This window comes from Oncorhynchus clarkii, chromosome 5 (assembly GCF_045791955.1).
Source record: "Oncorhynchus clarkii lewisi isolate Uvic-CL-2024 chromosome 5, UVic_Ocla_1.0, whole genome shotgun sequence".
Classification (NCBI taxonomy): Eukaryota; Metazoa; Chordata; class Actinopteri; order Salmoniformes; family Salmonidae; genus Oncorhynchus; species Oncorhynchus clarkii.
The window spans coordinates 81,770,035-81,787,387 of record NC_092151.1 but is presented as its reverse complement, the minus strand read 5'-3'; the positions used below and the strand labels follow the sequence as shown (position 1 = coordinate 81,787,387).

Sequence of the window (17,353 nt, the reverse complement as noted above, 5' to 3'; positions counted from 1 at the left end):
ACTCCCAATCACTACTGGTTGTGATACAGCCTGGAATCAAACCAGGGTCTGTAGTGACGCCTCTAGCACTGAGATGCAGTGCCTTAGACCGCTGCACCACTCATTGAAGGTGCATAAACAACACACAGAATATTATCTTATTTTGCCTATAACTTTATAAAAATGCCTTTGTCTTTATGATGTCAATCTTTCTAAGCATTGGCCAGCCCTCTCATTTACCCTGCCAGGTGATGTCATTCACTACCATAGCCAATGTAGGTTTCTCCCTGCCAAACAGTTTAATAGGCTGGTACTTTTAAATAGGCTGGTACTTGTATCCTGTCTGTGCTGGGAGCTGTGTGGGAGATTGGTTTAACATGGAGGAATAAGATGAAGTACAGCAGCACAGCTGAAAAGTGTCTTCACACAGACACACACACAGGCGGTGGAACTTGGAGCCTCTCCCCGTTCAGCTTCAGTGTGGGTGTAAACCAGGCGCGATAGCCAATCTGAGATGTTTTGGTTAAAAAGCCATTTTTAAGACTGGATCCAATTTCACTGAGGACCTTCCAGGAAAGAAGGATTTGCAAGCAATTGATTATGAGTTATGAAGTTCACAAAGTTTTTTCCCCCACATTCTGTCTGACAGAGCTTCGCAAGTAAGCACTCCATTAAAGATGTGACCAGGGGTTATTATACCGTGTGTCCTCATTCATTATTGTCTATCTCGAGATGCCTCGGTCAGTACCAATCCCCTCGCTATCACTGTATCTCATAAAATCTCTCTAACATGGTATATGGACTCTCCCAGTCACACTAATAACTCAACACAATAACACATGCATAAGTTTTAGTCTCCCCAAGCACTCGGAAATGGTTCCTATTCCTATTATGAATACTAGTGAACACACAATATGACCTTGAGAAAACCAAAGAGCAGAATTGTGATAAGAGGATGGTGAATCATAGAAAGTTAAGAGAGATGTTCTGCTGCGTGTTGTCTTTTCTGATCTGAGAACAGGACCCGTGTTCAAGAAACGTCTCAGGAGAATATTATTCATTATGAAAGGTGAAAATGATCCTGTATCAACGCTCTGAGGCGCTATACATATGGGCAGGGGTGGAAACTGTACTATCCGACTCAAGTAGAAGTACTGTGAACATCATGGAAACACAAAATGAATGTGCAAACCCACTTCAAATAGAAAAAGGCTATAGATGATGCATTAGATTGATAAACATGTACAGAGTACATTAGGTTATGTAGTGTTCCTTGTGCAGAAACAAAGGAGTTCTGTTCAAACGCCTTCACTTCTCAGAACTTCTCAGAGCTGTTCAGTTTCAGCAGGCGCTGATTTTCAAAGTGAATCGAGTCTATCCTGGCTTGCTTTGCAGTGAAAAGCAGTCCAACAAGTTTCAAGTTTTATTGTCACGTGCACTAAAAAAGTGAAATGCCTTTTTGCTTACTCTTTCCCAACAACACTATAAAAAAATGTAATTAAAAAGTGAATTACAACCAGACACACAAGAAATAGAAAAAAGAACACAATAAATTAAGTGTGCTATATAAGGGGGGGGGTCCAGGGTCAGTTCCAGTACCATCTTTACAATGTGTAGGGATACTGGAGTGGTAGGGTTAGATATGTATAGGGGTAAGATGACAAGGCATCAAGATATATGATAAACAGAGTAGTAGCTCATTGTGTGTGTGTGTGTGTGTGAGAGAGCAAATGAAATGTGTGTTTGTGTTGGAGTGTCAGTGTGAGTGAGGGTGTAGAATGTGCAGAGTGAGTGTGCATAGAGATAGTGCAAACATAAAATAGAAGGGTCAATGCAGATAGTCTGTGTAGCCATTTTGTTAGCTATTTATCAGTCTTCTGGCTTCGGGATAGAAGCTGTTCAGGAACCTGTTGGTGTCAGACTTGATGCTCCGGTACTGCTTTCTGTGCGGAAGCACATATAGCTTGATATACAATGCATTCTGAAAGTATTCAGACCCCTTGACTGTTTCCACATTTGGTTACTTTACAGCCTTATTCTAAAATTAATTAAATAGATTGTATCCGCATCAATCTAAACACAATACCCCATAATGACAAATCAATAACAGGCTTTTAGAAATTTGTGCAATTGTATAACCCCCTCCCCCCAATAAATATCACATTTACATAAGTATTCAGACCCTTTACTCAGTACTTTGTTGAAGCACCTTTGGCCGCGATTACAGCCTCAAGTCTTCTTGGGTTTTACGCTACAAGTTTGGCACACCTGTATTTGGGGAGCTTCTCCAATTCTTCTCTGCAGATCCTCTCAAGCTCGTGTCAGGTTGGATGGGAAGCATTGCTGCACAGGTATTTTCAGGTCTCTCCAGAGATGTTCAAGTCCTGGCTCTGGCTGGGCCACTCAAGGACATTCAGAAACTTATCACGAAGCCACTCCTGCGTTGTCTTGACTGTATGCTTAAGGTCTTTGTTCTGTTAGAAGGTGAACTTTCGGACCAGTTGGAATATTTTCTGAGTGCACTGTTTAGGCAGGAGTGTTTTATTTTATATTTCACCTTTATTTAACCATGAACAAGTTCTCATTGTGTGCCTTTCCCAATTCTTTTTAAAAATGGAACCTTTATTTAACTAGACAAGTCAGTTAAGAACAAATTCTTATTTACAATGACAGCCTACCCTGGCGATGCTGGGCCAATTGCGCATCGCCCTTTGGGACTCCCAATCACGGCCAGATGTGATGCAGCCTGGATTCGATCCAGACACAGCAGTATCGCCTCTTGCATTGAAATGCAGTGTCTTAGACCACTGCGCCACTCGGGAGCCCCGAGAGCCCATAAATTATGTTCAATCAATTGAATTTACAACAGGTGGACTTCAATCAAGTTGTAGAAAAACAGGATGATTAATGGATACAGGATGCACCTGAGCTCAATTTCAAGTCTCATAGCAAAGGGTCTGAATACTTATGTAAATAAGGTATTTTATTTTTTTGTTTTTTTGTTTGTTGCTAAAATGTAAAAAAAATCTGTTTTCGATTTTTCATTTTGGGATATTGTGTGTAGATTGATGAGGGGAAAATTAAATGTAGAACAAGGCTGTAGTGTAACAAAATGTGGAAAAGGGAAGGGGTCTGAATACTTTCCAAATGCACTGTAGATGTCCTGGATGGCAGGGAGCTCGGCTCCAGTGATGTACTGGGCTGTCCGCACCACCCTCTGTAGCTCCATGCCATCGTGGTGGTGCAGTTACCATATCAAATCAAAATCAAATTTATTTATATAGCCCTTCGTATATCAGCTGATATCTCAAAGTGCTGTACAGAAACCCAGCCTAAAACCCCAAACAGAAAGCAATGCAGGTGTAGAAGCACGGTGGCTAGGAAAAACTCCCTAGAAAGGCCAAAACCTAGGAAGAAACCTAGAGAGGTACCAGACTATGTGGGGTGGCCAGTCCTCTTCTGGCTGTGCGGGGTGGAGATTATAACAGAACATGGCCAAGATGTTCAAATGTTCATAAATGACCAGCATGGTCAAATAATAATAATCACAGGCAGAAAAGTTGAAGCTGGAGCAGCAGCACGGCCAGGTGGACTGGGGACAGCAAGGAGTCATCATGCCAGGTATGGTCCTACCAAGCAGTGATGCAGCCAGTCAAGATGCTCTCAATGGTACAGCTGTAGAAGTTTTTGAGGGCCGATGCCAAATCTTTTCAACCTCCTGAGGGGGAAGAGGCGCTGTCGTGCCTTCGTCACGACTCATTGCATGTGTTTGGACCATTTTAAGTCTTTAGTGATTTGGACACCGTGGAACTTGAAGCTCTTGACCCGCTCCGCTGTAGCCCTGTCGATGTGGATGTGTGCTCGCCCCCCCTTCCTGTAGTCCATGATCAACTCCATGTTCTTACTTACGTTGAGGGAGAGGTTGTTGTCCTGGCACCACACTGCCAGGTCACTGACCTCCTCCCGGTAGACTGTCTCATTGTTGCCGGTGATAAGGCCTACTACCTTCGTGTCATCAGCAAACATGATAAAATCCAAATGTATTGGTCGAGTACACAGATTTGCAGATGTCATTGCAGGTGCGGCGAAATGCTTGTGTATTGAGCTCCAACGGTAACACTTAACAATACAAAACAATACACTCCATAATCCAAAAAGTAAAAATAAACAAATGAAGAAATATCAGAACAAGCAATGTCAGAGTCCAGAAAAATATATACTGTATATATAGAGTATATACTGTACCAGTCAAAAGTTTGGACACAACTACTCATTGCAGAGTTTTCTTTATTTTTACTATTTTTTACATTGTAGAACAGAGATGGCCGCCTCGCTTTGCGTTCTTAGGAAACTATGCCATATTTCGTTTTTTTAATGTATTATTTCTTACACTGTTACCCCAGGAAATGTTAAGTCTTAATACATACAGCCGAGAGGAACTATTGGATGGAAGAGCAATGTCAACTTACCAACATTATGACCAGGAATACGACTTTACCGAAGCGGATCCTATGTTTGGTCCACCACCCATGACAATGGATCGGATCCCAGCAGGCGACCCAAAACAACGGCGCTGCAGAAGGGGCAGCCCGAGCGTTCTTCTGGTCAGGCTCCGTAGACTGGCACACCGCTCCCGAGTATACTACTCGCCAATGTCCAGTCTCTTGACAACAAGGTACACAAAATCCGAGCAAGGGTTGCCTTTCAGAGAGACATCAGAGATGGTAACATTCTTTGTTTCACGGAAACATGGCTCACTCTGGATACGCCGACAGAAACAAACATCTCTCTGGTAAGAAGAAGGGCGGGGGTGTATGCCTTATGATTAACGAGTTGAGGTGTCATCATAACAACATACAGGAACTCAAGTCATTTTGTTTACCTGGCCTAGAATTCCTTACAATCAAATACCGACCGCATTATCTACCAAGAGAATTCTCTTCGATTATAATCACAGTCATGTATATCCCCCCCCCCCCCCTCGACGGCCCTGAAAGAACTTCATTGGACTCCATGTAAACTGGAAACCACATACCCTGAGGCTGCATTTATTGTAGCTGGGGATTTTAACAAAGCTAATCTTAAAACAAGGCTACCTAAATTTTATCAGCATATCGAATGCACGACCCGGACTGTTAAAATTCTGGATCATTGTTACTCTAACTTCCACAACGCATACAAAGCCCAACCTCGCCCTCCTTTCGGCAAATCTGACCATGACTCCATTTTGTTGCTCCCAGCCTATAGACAGAAACTAAAACAGGAAACGACCATGCTCAGGTCTCTTCAACGCTGGTCCGACCAATCTGATTCCACGCTTCAAGATTGCTTCGATCACGTGGACTGGGGTATGTTCCGGATAGCGTCGAACAACAACGTTGATGTATATGCTGATTCAGTGAGTGAGTTTATTAGCAAGTGCATTGGTGTTGTTGTACCCATGGCGACTATTAAAACCTCTTAGGGATCCCCTATGGCTAGAATCCCGTTAACGTGATCGATTTGACAACATCCGGTAAATTGCTGAGCGCGAAATTCAAAAATACTAAATTCGTAATATTAAACATTCATGACTATACAAGTGTTTTACATCATTTCAAAGATAAACTTCTTGTTAATCCAGCCACTATGTCAGAGTTCAAAAACAAAGGATCTAATAAATTACCTGTAAACTTGGTCCAAACATTTAACGTTTCTAATCCAACCCCAGGTACCCTAAAATGTAAATAATTGATCAATTTTAAGTTGGAATAAACTGTTTTCAATACCAGAGAAAAACAACGAGGAGCGCTCTCATTCACGCGCACCTAAAGACTAGAGTCCACCTGAGTGACACTTAGAAAGAATACGAAAACAATGAACAATTTCTAAAGACTGTTGACATCTAGTTGAAGCCATAGGAACTGCAATCTGAGTCCTAATAATTTGGGTTTCCCATAGAAAAGCATTGGAAAATCCAATGACCTCAATCCCCCCCCCGGATGGATTGTCCTCGGGGTTTCGCCTGCCAAATCAGTTCTGTTATACTCACATCATTTGAACAGTTTTAGAAACTTTAGAGTGTTTTCTGTGGAAAGTTTTAAGTTCCTTGGCATACACATCACGGACAAACTGAAATGGTCCACCCACACAGACAGCGTAGTGAAGAAGACACAAAAGCAATAACGCTATATGTATAGTAGTTTTGATTGGACTGATCATGTCAACATCATACTTTCAAATTCTCAGCTTGCAGTCACCATCATGAATCATGTCGACAATCTACTGGCAAATCCTTCTTAATCCATGTCATATGAAGAGAAATAATGAAGAGAAATTATAGATAAATATCGGCCATTGGACATAAACATTACACAACAAGTTGGAAATTGCAAATTCAACAATGAGTGGTTTGGAAGGAATCAATTACAGTGGCAAACTGCAAGCATTGCAAAGCAATCACTAGCCTGCTATTCAGTGGAGTGGCTGTGTGGTTTTAAATGATAAACATTCAACATTGGCAATGCTGTCAATGAAGCATGATTTTTGCTGCGTTCCAAACAACTGTTAACTTGGAACTGTGCAAACTTGACTTCAGTGAGTTCAAGACAACTGGGAAGTCTGGAAAAAACGAGCTCCAGCTGGGAAAATACGTTTTGAACTGTCATCCAACTCGGAATTGTAAACCCGGCCTCTTTATAGAGCTACGACCTGAAGATCAATGACATCATCATGATTCAACTCTGTTTTTTTCAGAGTTCCCAGTTGTTTAGAAAGCACCATAAATCCAGAGAATGCCAGACTTTGATGACAAAATTTGCCCATGAAGGACAGCTGCGACACCTTGGTCAAGTGAGCACAGCACAACAAGGTGAGTCCAAAAATGTATTGTATGCTGCTGCATAAATGATGTAATATGCCAGGGAGATATGTATACTGTAGCTAAGAAAGTAATACTACGTGTATGTTGTGCAGTTAGATGTTAGTAGCCCATGTGCCTCACCCTAATAATTTGGTGTATTTGTCCTTCTTATGTAGCCTATAACCTGTTTTAGAGAAATGTATTCATTGAATATTGTAAGAGCTTTTATTGTCTGCTTATATGCCCCCTTTATTTATCCTATGGTTCTGACTTGGTGTACAGGGAGAACACTGTAAGAATGGCCCATGTTCTGAATTCTGTCGCTGTACATTTCAAAAGTGCTAAACAAATAGTTATATTGACTGCGTCCATCCTAGCTCGCTCATTAATGTCTTAATCAAAATTACGGATTGCCTCATATACGCTTGTAGTCCCCCATCCCTCTCTTCTCTGTATACATCAATGATGTTGCTCTTGCTGCTGGTGATTCTCTGGTATACCTCTACGCAGACGACACCATTCTGTATACTTCTGGCCCCTCTTTGGACACTGTGTTAACTAACCTCCAGACGAGCTTCAATGCCATACAACTCTGTTTCCGTGGCCTCGAACTGCTCTTAAACTCAGGGGAAACTAAATGCATGCTATTCAACCGATCCCTGCCCGCACCTGCCCGCCTGTCCAACATCACTACTCTGGACTCTGACTTAGAATACGTGGACAACTACAAATACCTAGGTGTCTGGTTAGACTGTAAACTCTCCTTCCAGACCCACATCAAACATCTCCAATCCAAAGTTAAATCTAGAATTGGCTTCCTATTTCGCAACAAAGCATCCTTCACTCATGCTGCCAAACATACCCTTGTAAAACTGACCATCCTACCAATCCTCGACTTTGGCGATGTCATTTACAAAATAGCCTCCAATACCCTACTCAACAAATTGGATGCAGTCTATCACAGTGCCACCCGTTTTGTCACCAAAGCCCCATATACTACCCACCATTGCGACCTGTACGCTCTCGTTGGCTGGCCCTCGCTTCATACTTGTCGCCAAACCCACTGGCTCCATGTCATCTACAAGACCCTGCTAGGTAAAGTCCCCCCTTATCTCAGCTCGCTGGTCACTATAGCATCACCCACCTGTAGCACGCGCTCCAGCAGGTATATCTCTCTGGTCACCCCCAAAACAAATTATTTCTTTGGCCGCCTCTCCTTCCAGTTCTCTGCTGCCAATGACTGGAACGAACTACAAAAATCTCTGAAACTGGAAACACTTATCTCCCTCACTAGCTTTAAGCACCAGCTGTCAGAGCAGCTCACAGATTACTGCACCTGTACATAGCCCACCTATAATTTAGCCCAAACAACTACCTCTTTCCCTACTGTATTTATTTTATTTATTTATTTTGCTCCTTTGCGCCCCATTATTTTTATTTCTACTTTGCACATTCTTCCACTGCAAATCAACCATTCCAGTGTTTTACTTGCTATATTGTATTTACTTTGCCACCATGGCCTTTTTTGCCTTTACCTCCCTTATCTCACCTCATTTGCTCACATCGTATATAGACTTGTTTCTACTGTATTATTGACTGTATGTTTGTTTTACTCCATGTGTAACTCTGTGTTGTTGTATGTGTCGAACTGCTTTGCTTTATCTTGTCTTTATCTTTATCTTGGCCAGGTCTCAATTGTAAATGAGAACTTGTTCTCAACTTGCCTACCTGGTTAAATAAAGGTGAAATAAAAAGAAATAAAATAAAAATACAGGCCCAAATCAAGGCAGGGGTTGTGTAGAAGGGTCTCTCTCTACATAGTCTATACCCCCCCCTAGTCCAGGACTAGGCTTAATATCTGTCTGGGAAACTGCCCCAAAATGATAATTACTTCTTTCTATCTAAATTCACAGTTTACAGCCATAGGAATCAGGAAGGAAGCCACTGTGTCATACTTTATAATTTATTTTTGATCCAGGTTTAGTCCTATAATTTATGTGACATAACTCCGGCGGAATGTCCTCTGAGAAGTGTCTTAGGGAATATAGAAAAATAGGCCTGCTGTTGGTGGAATTAACATAATTTGTGATACAAAGACATTTTTACAAAAAGCAGATGTACAACACCATAACGCCTAATGGGAGGTATAGACTATGTAGAGAGAGACCCTTCTACACAACGTGTGAGTTATTAGGCCATATCCTGTCTGTCGCCTCTTTCGGGCAGACTCTTGTTTCCTGTCTATATGAAATGTCTTCAAAATAAATGCCCTTTCAAGATAAATGTGGATTACATGAGTTCTCTATAAATACTTATTTTCTAATACTGATCAGTTTCTAGGCTCATATTGGTTACAATTTTTGTTCATCTTTAGTAAAACGTTTATTTCTTTAATCTCAAGCACTGCAGTTGTTCGATGTGATATAATGAGAAAACAGGAGAGGATGTTTAGGCCTTTGAGGGAACAAATTGCTAACAAGACAATGTTACTAACATTCCTGGCTCCCTGGGTCATGATAACTCTCTTTGTAGCAGGCTCAAAGAAGAAACAGGGAATGTATGATTCAGCAACATCATCTATTTGAAGTGAAATTACTTTTAAGTTCATCCAAGATACTTTCAGTCCAATATACTCACTCAGTTTCGCTGTGATACTAATCTCTGTTGATTCATGAGAAATATATACAGTACCAGTCAAATGTTTGGACACATCTACTCATTCCAGGGTTTTTCTTTATTTTTTACTGTGTTCTACATTGCAGAATAATAGTGAAGACATTACATTATGAAATAACACAAATGGAATCATGTAGTAACCAAAAAAGTGTTAAACAAATCTAAATATATTTTATATTCTTTTAAGTAGTCAACCTTTGCCTTTATGACAGCTTGGCACACTCTTGGCATTCTCTCAACCAGCTTCACCTGGAATGCTTTTCCAACCGTCTTGAAGCAGTTCCCACATATGCTGAGCACTTGTGGGCTGCTTTTCCTTCACTCTACAGTCCAACTCATCCCAAACCATCTCAATTTGGTTGAGGTCGGGTGATTGTGGAGGCCAGGTCATCTGATGCAGCACTCCATCACTCTCCTTCTTGGTCAAATAGCCCTTACACAGCCTGGAGGTGTGTTGGGTCATTGTGCTGTTGAAAAATAAATAATAGTCCCACTAAGCGCAAGCCAGATGGGATGGCCTATTGCTGCAGAATGCTGTGGTAGCCATGCTGGTTAAGTGTGCCATGAATTATTTGAGCTGTTCTTGTCATAATATGGACTTGGTCTATTACCAAATAGGGCTATCTTCTGTGTACCACCACCCCTACCTTGTCACAACACTACTGATTGGCTCAAACACATTAAGAATGAAAGAAATTCCACAAATTAACTTCTAACAAGGCACACCTGTTAATTGAAATGCATTCCAGGTGACTACCTCATGAAGCTGGTTGAGAGAATGCCGCGAGTGTGCAAAACTGTCATCAAGGAAATGGTGGCTACTTTGAAGAATATCAAATATCAAATATATATTTAGATTTGTTTAACACTTTTTTTGGTTGCTATATGATTCCATATGTGTTATTTCATAGTTTTGATGTCTTTACTGTTATTCTACAATGTAGAAAATAGTAAAAATAAAGAAAAACCCTTGAATGATTAGGTGTGTCAACTTTTGACTTGTACTGTATATATACTGTATGTACTGTAAATACATTTTCTTTCTTTCTTTCTTTCTTTCTTTCTTTCTTTCTTTCTTTCTATCTACAGAAAAAACGAATTGCAACATGAAATGTTTTCATTACCATATAGGGATTGGTAAAAACCTGTCTCAGACGACTAAAAAAATAGAAGCAAGAAAGCAAAGAATTCTGGGCATTTGGCTATCCTTCAACTCAGTTTCCTCTCCCACTCGCACTGTTTTCCCTCTCTCTCTTTCTCTCTTTCCATCTCTCCTTCTTTCTCTGAACTTTTCCTCTCTCACTCCCACTCTCCTGTCACATCTGGTGGGGATCTGGATCTGAACTGACCAGGGCCGGCCCTGGGAGTGACTGTGTAGTTACTGTGGCTCCTCTCTATCCTGCTATGGGACTGTCTCTGGCTGGACTGGAAACCAGACTGCTTTGCCTCTGTCTCTGCTAACCTCTCTCTGTCAGAGAAGGTAAAGAATGCAAGTATACTGGATATCTTCTGTAATATTTGAGTATGTATTTATGCATGCACGCTTGTTACTTTATACGTTAGGCTCTTGTTCGATAATGCTTCATGGCACTTTGAACATGTGGACCAGAGCTTTAAATAGATGCTCTGTATATAATGTAAGATCTTAATTTGATCACCCTGTTGCAGGAAAACTGCAATGGTGCAATTTTAAACGAATAGCATATTTGAGGTTTAAAAAGGTTTCTGAAGTTTGTTATATCTACTTTGAAATGTCAGACTTGATTTTCCCTAATGAAAAATGTATCAACCCATACAAAAATGTCCATTAATTATAATCCACATAATAGTTCACATTTCCTGTTGCTGCAGAATGATTTTCCTGCTGTAGCAAACTGGCTCAAGTTATATGGCTCTCATGTGGACAGAGTCTAATGTTCGTAATGCATTATGGGCTGACTATGATTTGATAATGTGCCACCAATCATATAGTAATATAGTAGTGAATGACTGGACTGTTTATGGACTGAGTGGCAGAGTGCCAACCATTATCTTAGTGAATAATAGTAAGCTGTGCAAGTGCACAGCTGTCCAGATGTGTACGAGCTTTTACAGACTATCACATAAAACATATAAAAATATTATATAGCTGAGATTTTGATTCAATGTTCAATGTTTTTAAGCGTGTAAACTAATAATTTAGGTTGGTATGAGAATGTGATCAGTCGGTTTATGAGTAGCATAGTGCATGTGGGGTTTAATGGATTCCTGCTATATGCGTTGTGCATTTGTTATTGCCAGAGTGGGTGGTATGTGTGCACATGTGTGTGGGGGATACAGCACCATACTCAGGGTCACATGTTTTTCTCATCTGATGTGAACATAGACACTTGGCTGGTGTTTAGACACACTGTGATTCCCCTGGTTCACACACACACACACACACACACACACACACACACACACACACACACACACACACACACACACACACACACACACACACACACACACACACACACACACACACACAGAGAGAGGTGAAGTAGTAGTGTCTCTCCAGTCCCTCAGCTGGATTGGACAGACTGGTGCTATGCGCTCTCTGGTAGATGAATGGTTTTTAAAGGTTAGCCAGGAGAGCAGAGTGCCTGTTTGGAACATGTCCATCAGCACAAGAGAAGGCAACTTAACTACACTGCATAGCAGCACCACAATGTCTTTATTGTAAAAACACACAAAAAACAACAACAGACTTTGTGTATATTTCACTCAACTATATGGAAAATATTCAACCTGAATTGGACAAGACATTTTAATAAAAGAGAACATGGATGCTGGGTGCTGTATGTCAACCCATAAAATCAACACAAGGTATGAGAGAACAGATTTGAAAAATAAGCCAAACAGGAACAAAATGTCTAACAATCCTCAGTCCTTGCAGGTTGTCAGGGATGGCCAGCCCTGCTCAGCACTCCAGGGTTGGTTGTTGGGGCAGTGGAACTAAAATGTAAGATGCTTTTTATTGTCACAGATACTACACTTTGTGTCCTCCTTCGCCTAACCACCGCCGGGAGGCCTGCTGTTCTGACAATGTGAGCAACATGAGCTACCTTCTGTAGTACACATCCTTTTATGTTTTATCTCTCCTGTCAAAATATAATTTGGCTATGCAGGACCATTGTTCTATTTGCTCAGTATGAAAAAAGTATGAACATGTATGCACTCACTACTGTAAGTCGCTCTGGATAAAAGCTTCTGCTAAATGACTAAAATGTAAATGTAAGCATTTATTTTCTGTTGAAAACCTCTATAAAGGCAACATAAAAAAATGTGTCCCTCTTATTAATTGTGATATGTTATCTATGGGCACTGATTACACAATATCTACTTAATTTATCCATGCTTTGATGCAATACACTGTTATTAAACTGTTTTCCAGACCTATCTGACCATCGGTGGTACAGGGCAGCTCAGGTAGGTCAGGTAGCTGAAGAAGTGAGACGACCAGGCACCACCAGCAGACATGGCCAGGACATCTCTGCTGCAGGGCCTGACTGTGTTGCTCCTGGCCTGGGCTCTGGTGCACTGCCAAGCCCCTCTGGAGCCCCAGGAGGAAGAGGAAGAGGACGATCCCATGGAGGAGACAGAGATAGAGACCGTCCTGGTCCCGGCCGTGGCGAAGGTGGAGCCGGTGGTGTGTCCTGGCGAGTGTAGCTGTACAGAGGAGGGAGCAGTGGACTGTGCTGGGGTTGACCTCATGGACTTTCCTAGTGAGCTGTCTGAGAGCACGCGCATTCTCTCGCTGCAGGTGGGTCATACACACCCAACACCCACATTCTCTTCCTACAGGTGGGTAATCACACATCCATTAGACCGGTGGGGAGGGTTGAGGGGGGGGGGGGGGGGTTCATTCCAGGTTTTTTCTTTATGTTTACTATTTTTTACATTGTAGAATAATAGTGAAGACATCAAATCTATGAAATAACACATATAGAATCATTCAGTAACCAAAATGTTTTAAATATATTTGAGATTCTTCAAAGTAGTCACCCTTTGCCTTGATGACAGCTTTGCACACTCTTGGCAATCTCTCAACCAGCTTCATGAGGTAATCACCTGGAATGCATTTCAATTAACAGGTGTGCCTTGTTAAAAGTTATATTGTGGAATGTCTTTCCTTCTTAATGCGTTTGAGCCTATCAGTTGTGTTGTGACGAGGTAGAGGTGGTATACAGAAGAGACCCCTATGTGGTAAAAGTCCATAGTAAATTAAAATGGGGCCGGAGCAGAAGGCAGACGTTTTACATGCCCCCAACTGATTGTGTTATTTGTTTGTTTATCTGTGTTATTTGTGACTTATTTTTTTACTCATTTTGTAAATAATGTTGCCGCTACCGTCTCTTGTGACCGAAAATAACTTCTAGACATCAGGACTGCGATTACTCACCACGGACTAGCAGAATCCTTTTTCTTCTTTCACGACTTTGACGAGCCCGAGGCGGAGGATATACGGCTTCCTCGGGAACAGGCCCCGAGCCCCGTGATCTGCATGAAGAGGAGGCTGAGAAAAAGAGGCCAGAGAGTGTGCTGCCTGCTGAGAAGTTGAAGGCGATCAAATAAACCCCCACTTCCCTCAGTTCTGCTAGCAAATGTGCAATCTTTAGGCAATAAAATCGCAGAGTTACGGTTAAGATTAAACTACCAACGGGACATTAAAAACTGTAACATCTTATGCTTCACGGAGTCGTGGCTGAACAACGAGGGGCGGCGGTCTATATATTCTTGTAAACACCAGCTGGTGCACAATATCTAAGGAAGTCTCGTGCTATTACTCGCCTGAGGTTGAGTTTCTTATGATAAGCTGTAGACCACACTACCTACCTAGAGTGTTTTCATCTGTATTCTTTGTAGCTATTTACATACCACCACAGTCAGAGGCAGGCACTAAGATAGCATTGAATGAGCTGTATTCCGCCATAAGCAAACAAGAAAACGCTCACCCAGAGTTTGCGCTCCTATTAGCCGGGGACTTTAATGCAGGGAAACTTAAATCAGTTTGAACAAATTTTAAATGTGCTACCAGAGGGAAAATAACTCTGGACCACCTATACTCCACACACAGAGACGCATACAAAGCTCTCCCTCGCCCTCCATTTGGCAAATCTGACCATAATTCCATCCTCCTGATTCCTGCTTACAAGCAAAAATTTACAGGACTAAGATCTAGTCGTACTACACCGGCTCTGAGGCTCGTCGGATGTGGCAGGGTCTGCAAATCGTTACAGGCTACAAAGGGAAACACAACCGAGAACTGCCCAGTGACAACAGCCTAAAAGACGAGCTGAACTACTTCTATGTTCACTTCGAGGCAAATAACACTGAAACATGCATGAGAGCACCAGCTGTACCGGAAGACTGTGTGATCACGCTCTTCATAGCCGATGTGAGTAAGACCTTTAGACAGATCAACATTCACAAGGCCGCAGGGCCAGACGGATTACCAGGACGTGTACTGCGAGCATGCGCTGACCAACTAGCAAGTGTCTTCACTGACATTTTCAACCTCTCCCTGTCCGAGTCTGTAATACCAACATGTTTTAAGCAGACCACCATAGTGCCTGTGCCCAAGAACACTAAGGTAACCTGCCTAAATGATTACCGACCTGTACCACTCACATCTGTAGCCATGAAGTGCTTTGAAAGACTGGTCATGGCTCACATCAACACCATCATCCCAGAAACCCTAGACCCACTCCATTTTGCATACCACCCCAACAGATCCACAGATGATGCAGTCTCTATTGCAGTCTCCTGAACATCTAGTCAAATGGCTACCCAGACTATTTGCATTGCCCCTTCCCCTCTCCACACCACTGCCACTCTCTGTTGTCATCTATGCATAGTGACTTTAATTAGCTTTACCTGCATGTACATACTACCTCAACTAACCTGTGCCCCTGCACATTGACTCTGTACCGGCACCCACCTACAGTCAGTCCATCATTACTTTAAAACACGAAGGTTAGTCAATCCGGAAAATGTCAAGAACTTTGAAAGTTTCAAGTGCGATCTCAAAAACCATTAAGCGCTATGATGAAAATGGCTGTCATGACCGCCTGTAATGCTCCGGGTGTCGTGGGTGTGGAGTCAAACGCAGGAGACAGAGAGTGCAATGCTGTGCTCTTTAATTGCACCAACGCACCACAGGGTGCTCACAATAATAACGGCCCCAAACACGGGGAATGAAAAATGTACAACTGAAAAATGCACGACCAGGAACAAACACGTTCCTCTACTACAGAGCCGAAGGTTACAAGGATTAATCCCGCACAACAAACAGGCGGGCCGGCTGTCTAAAGAAGCCCAACTAATCATCACAAACAGGTGCTACCAATAAACATACAAGGAGGGGGAGGAAAGACAATCAGTGGCATCTAATAGGCCGGTGACGACGACCGCCGAGCGCCACCCGACCGGGAAGGGAAGCCACTCTCGGTCGGACTCGTGACACCGCCACAGGAAAGGAAGACCCAGAGTTACATCTGGTGCACCGGATACGTTCATTAGAGTTAACAGCACCTAAGATTGCAGCCCAAATAAATGCTTCACAGAGTTCAAGTAACAGACACATCTCAACATCAACTGTTCAGAGGAGACTGCGGGAATCAGGCCATCATGGTCGAATTGCAGCAAATAAACCACTTCTAAAGGACACCAATAAGAAGAAGAGACTTGCTTGGGCCAAGAAACAAGTGCAATGGATATTAGACCAGTGGAAATCTGTCCTTTTGTCCTTTGGTGAGACACAGAGTAGGTGAACGGATGATCTCCGCATGTGTGGTTCCCACCATGAAGCATGGAGGAGATGTGATGGTGTGGGGGTGCTTTGCTGGTGACACTGTCAGTGATTTATTTAGAATTCAAGGCACAATTAATCAGCATGGCTACCACAGCATTCTGCAGTGATACGCTATCCCATCTGGTTTGCGCTTAGTGGGACTGTCATTTGTTTTTCAACAGGACAATGACCCAAAACAAAACTCCAGGCTGTGTAAGGGCTATTTGACCAAGAAGGAGAGTGATGGAGTGCTGCATCAGATGACCTGACCTCCACAATCACCCGACCTCAACCCAATTGAGATGGTTTGAGATGAGTTGGACCGCAGAGTGAAGGAAAAGCAGCCAACAAGGGCTCAGCATATGTGGGAACTCCATCAAGACTTGGAAAAGTATTCCTTATGAAGCTGTTTGAGAGAATGCCAAGAGTGTGCAAAGCTGTCATCAAGGCAAAGGATGGCTACGTTGAAGAATCTGAAATATAAAATATATTTAGATTTGTTCAGCTCTTTTTTGCGTACTGCATGATTCAATATGTGTTATTTCATATTTGTGATGTCTTCATTCGTCTACAATGTAGAAAATAGTAAGAATTAAGAAAAACGTTGAATGAGCAGGTGTGTCCGAAATTTTGACTGATACTGTATATATACTGTATGTACTGTATATACATTTTCTTTCTTTCTTTTTTTTTTCTACAGAACAAAACTAACTGTAACATGAAATGTTTTCTAAAATACATTTTTGTTTGTTTAATACTTTTTTTGGTTACTACATGATTTCATATGTGTTATTTCATAGTTTGAGGTCTTCACTATTATTCTACAATGTAGAAAATAGTAAAAAATAAAGACAAACCCTTGAATGACTAGGTGTCCAAACTTTTGACTGGTACTGTACTTTAAAATTATTAAAACTAAATTGAAACTGTATAGAAATGATAATGGACCTGTATTCATACAGTTTCTTGACTGTGTCCAGCTCGTTAATAATCACCCAAATGAAAGCTAGAAAAATCCAAAAACGATGGATAGAGGACTA

The 17,353-nt window shown here is 41.9% G+C and overlaps 1 protein-coding gene across 1 annotated transcript in view; it reads left to right on the top strand.

Annotated features, from left to right (window-relative positions):
- The first annotated feature begins 10,700 nt into the window (after window positions 1–10,700).
- Window positions 10,701–17,353, top strand: part of LOC139409442 (podocan) — a 34,572-nt gene continuing 27,919 nt past the window's right edge. The window contains exons 1-3 of the mRNA XM_071154604.1: window positions 10,701–10,976; window positions 12,507–12,567; window positions 12,915–13,283. Of these exons, the coding sequence (XP_071010705.1) occupies window positions 12,999–13,283 (285 nt within the window). The 5' untranslated portion in view covers window positions 10,701–10,976; window positions 12,507–12,567; window positions 12,915–12,998. The remainder of the gene's footprint in view (window positions 10,977–12,506; window positions 12,568–12,914; window positions 13,284–17,353) is intronic.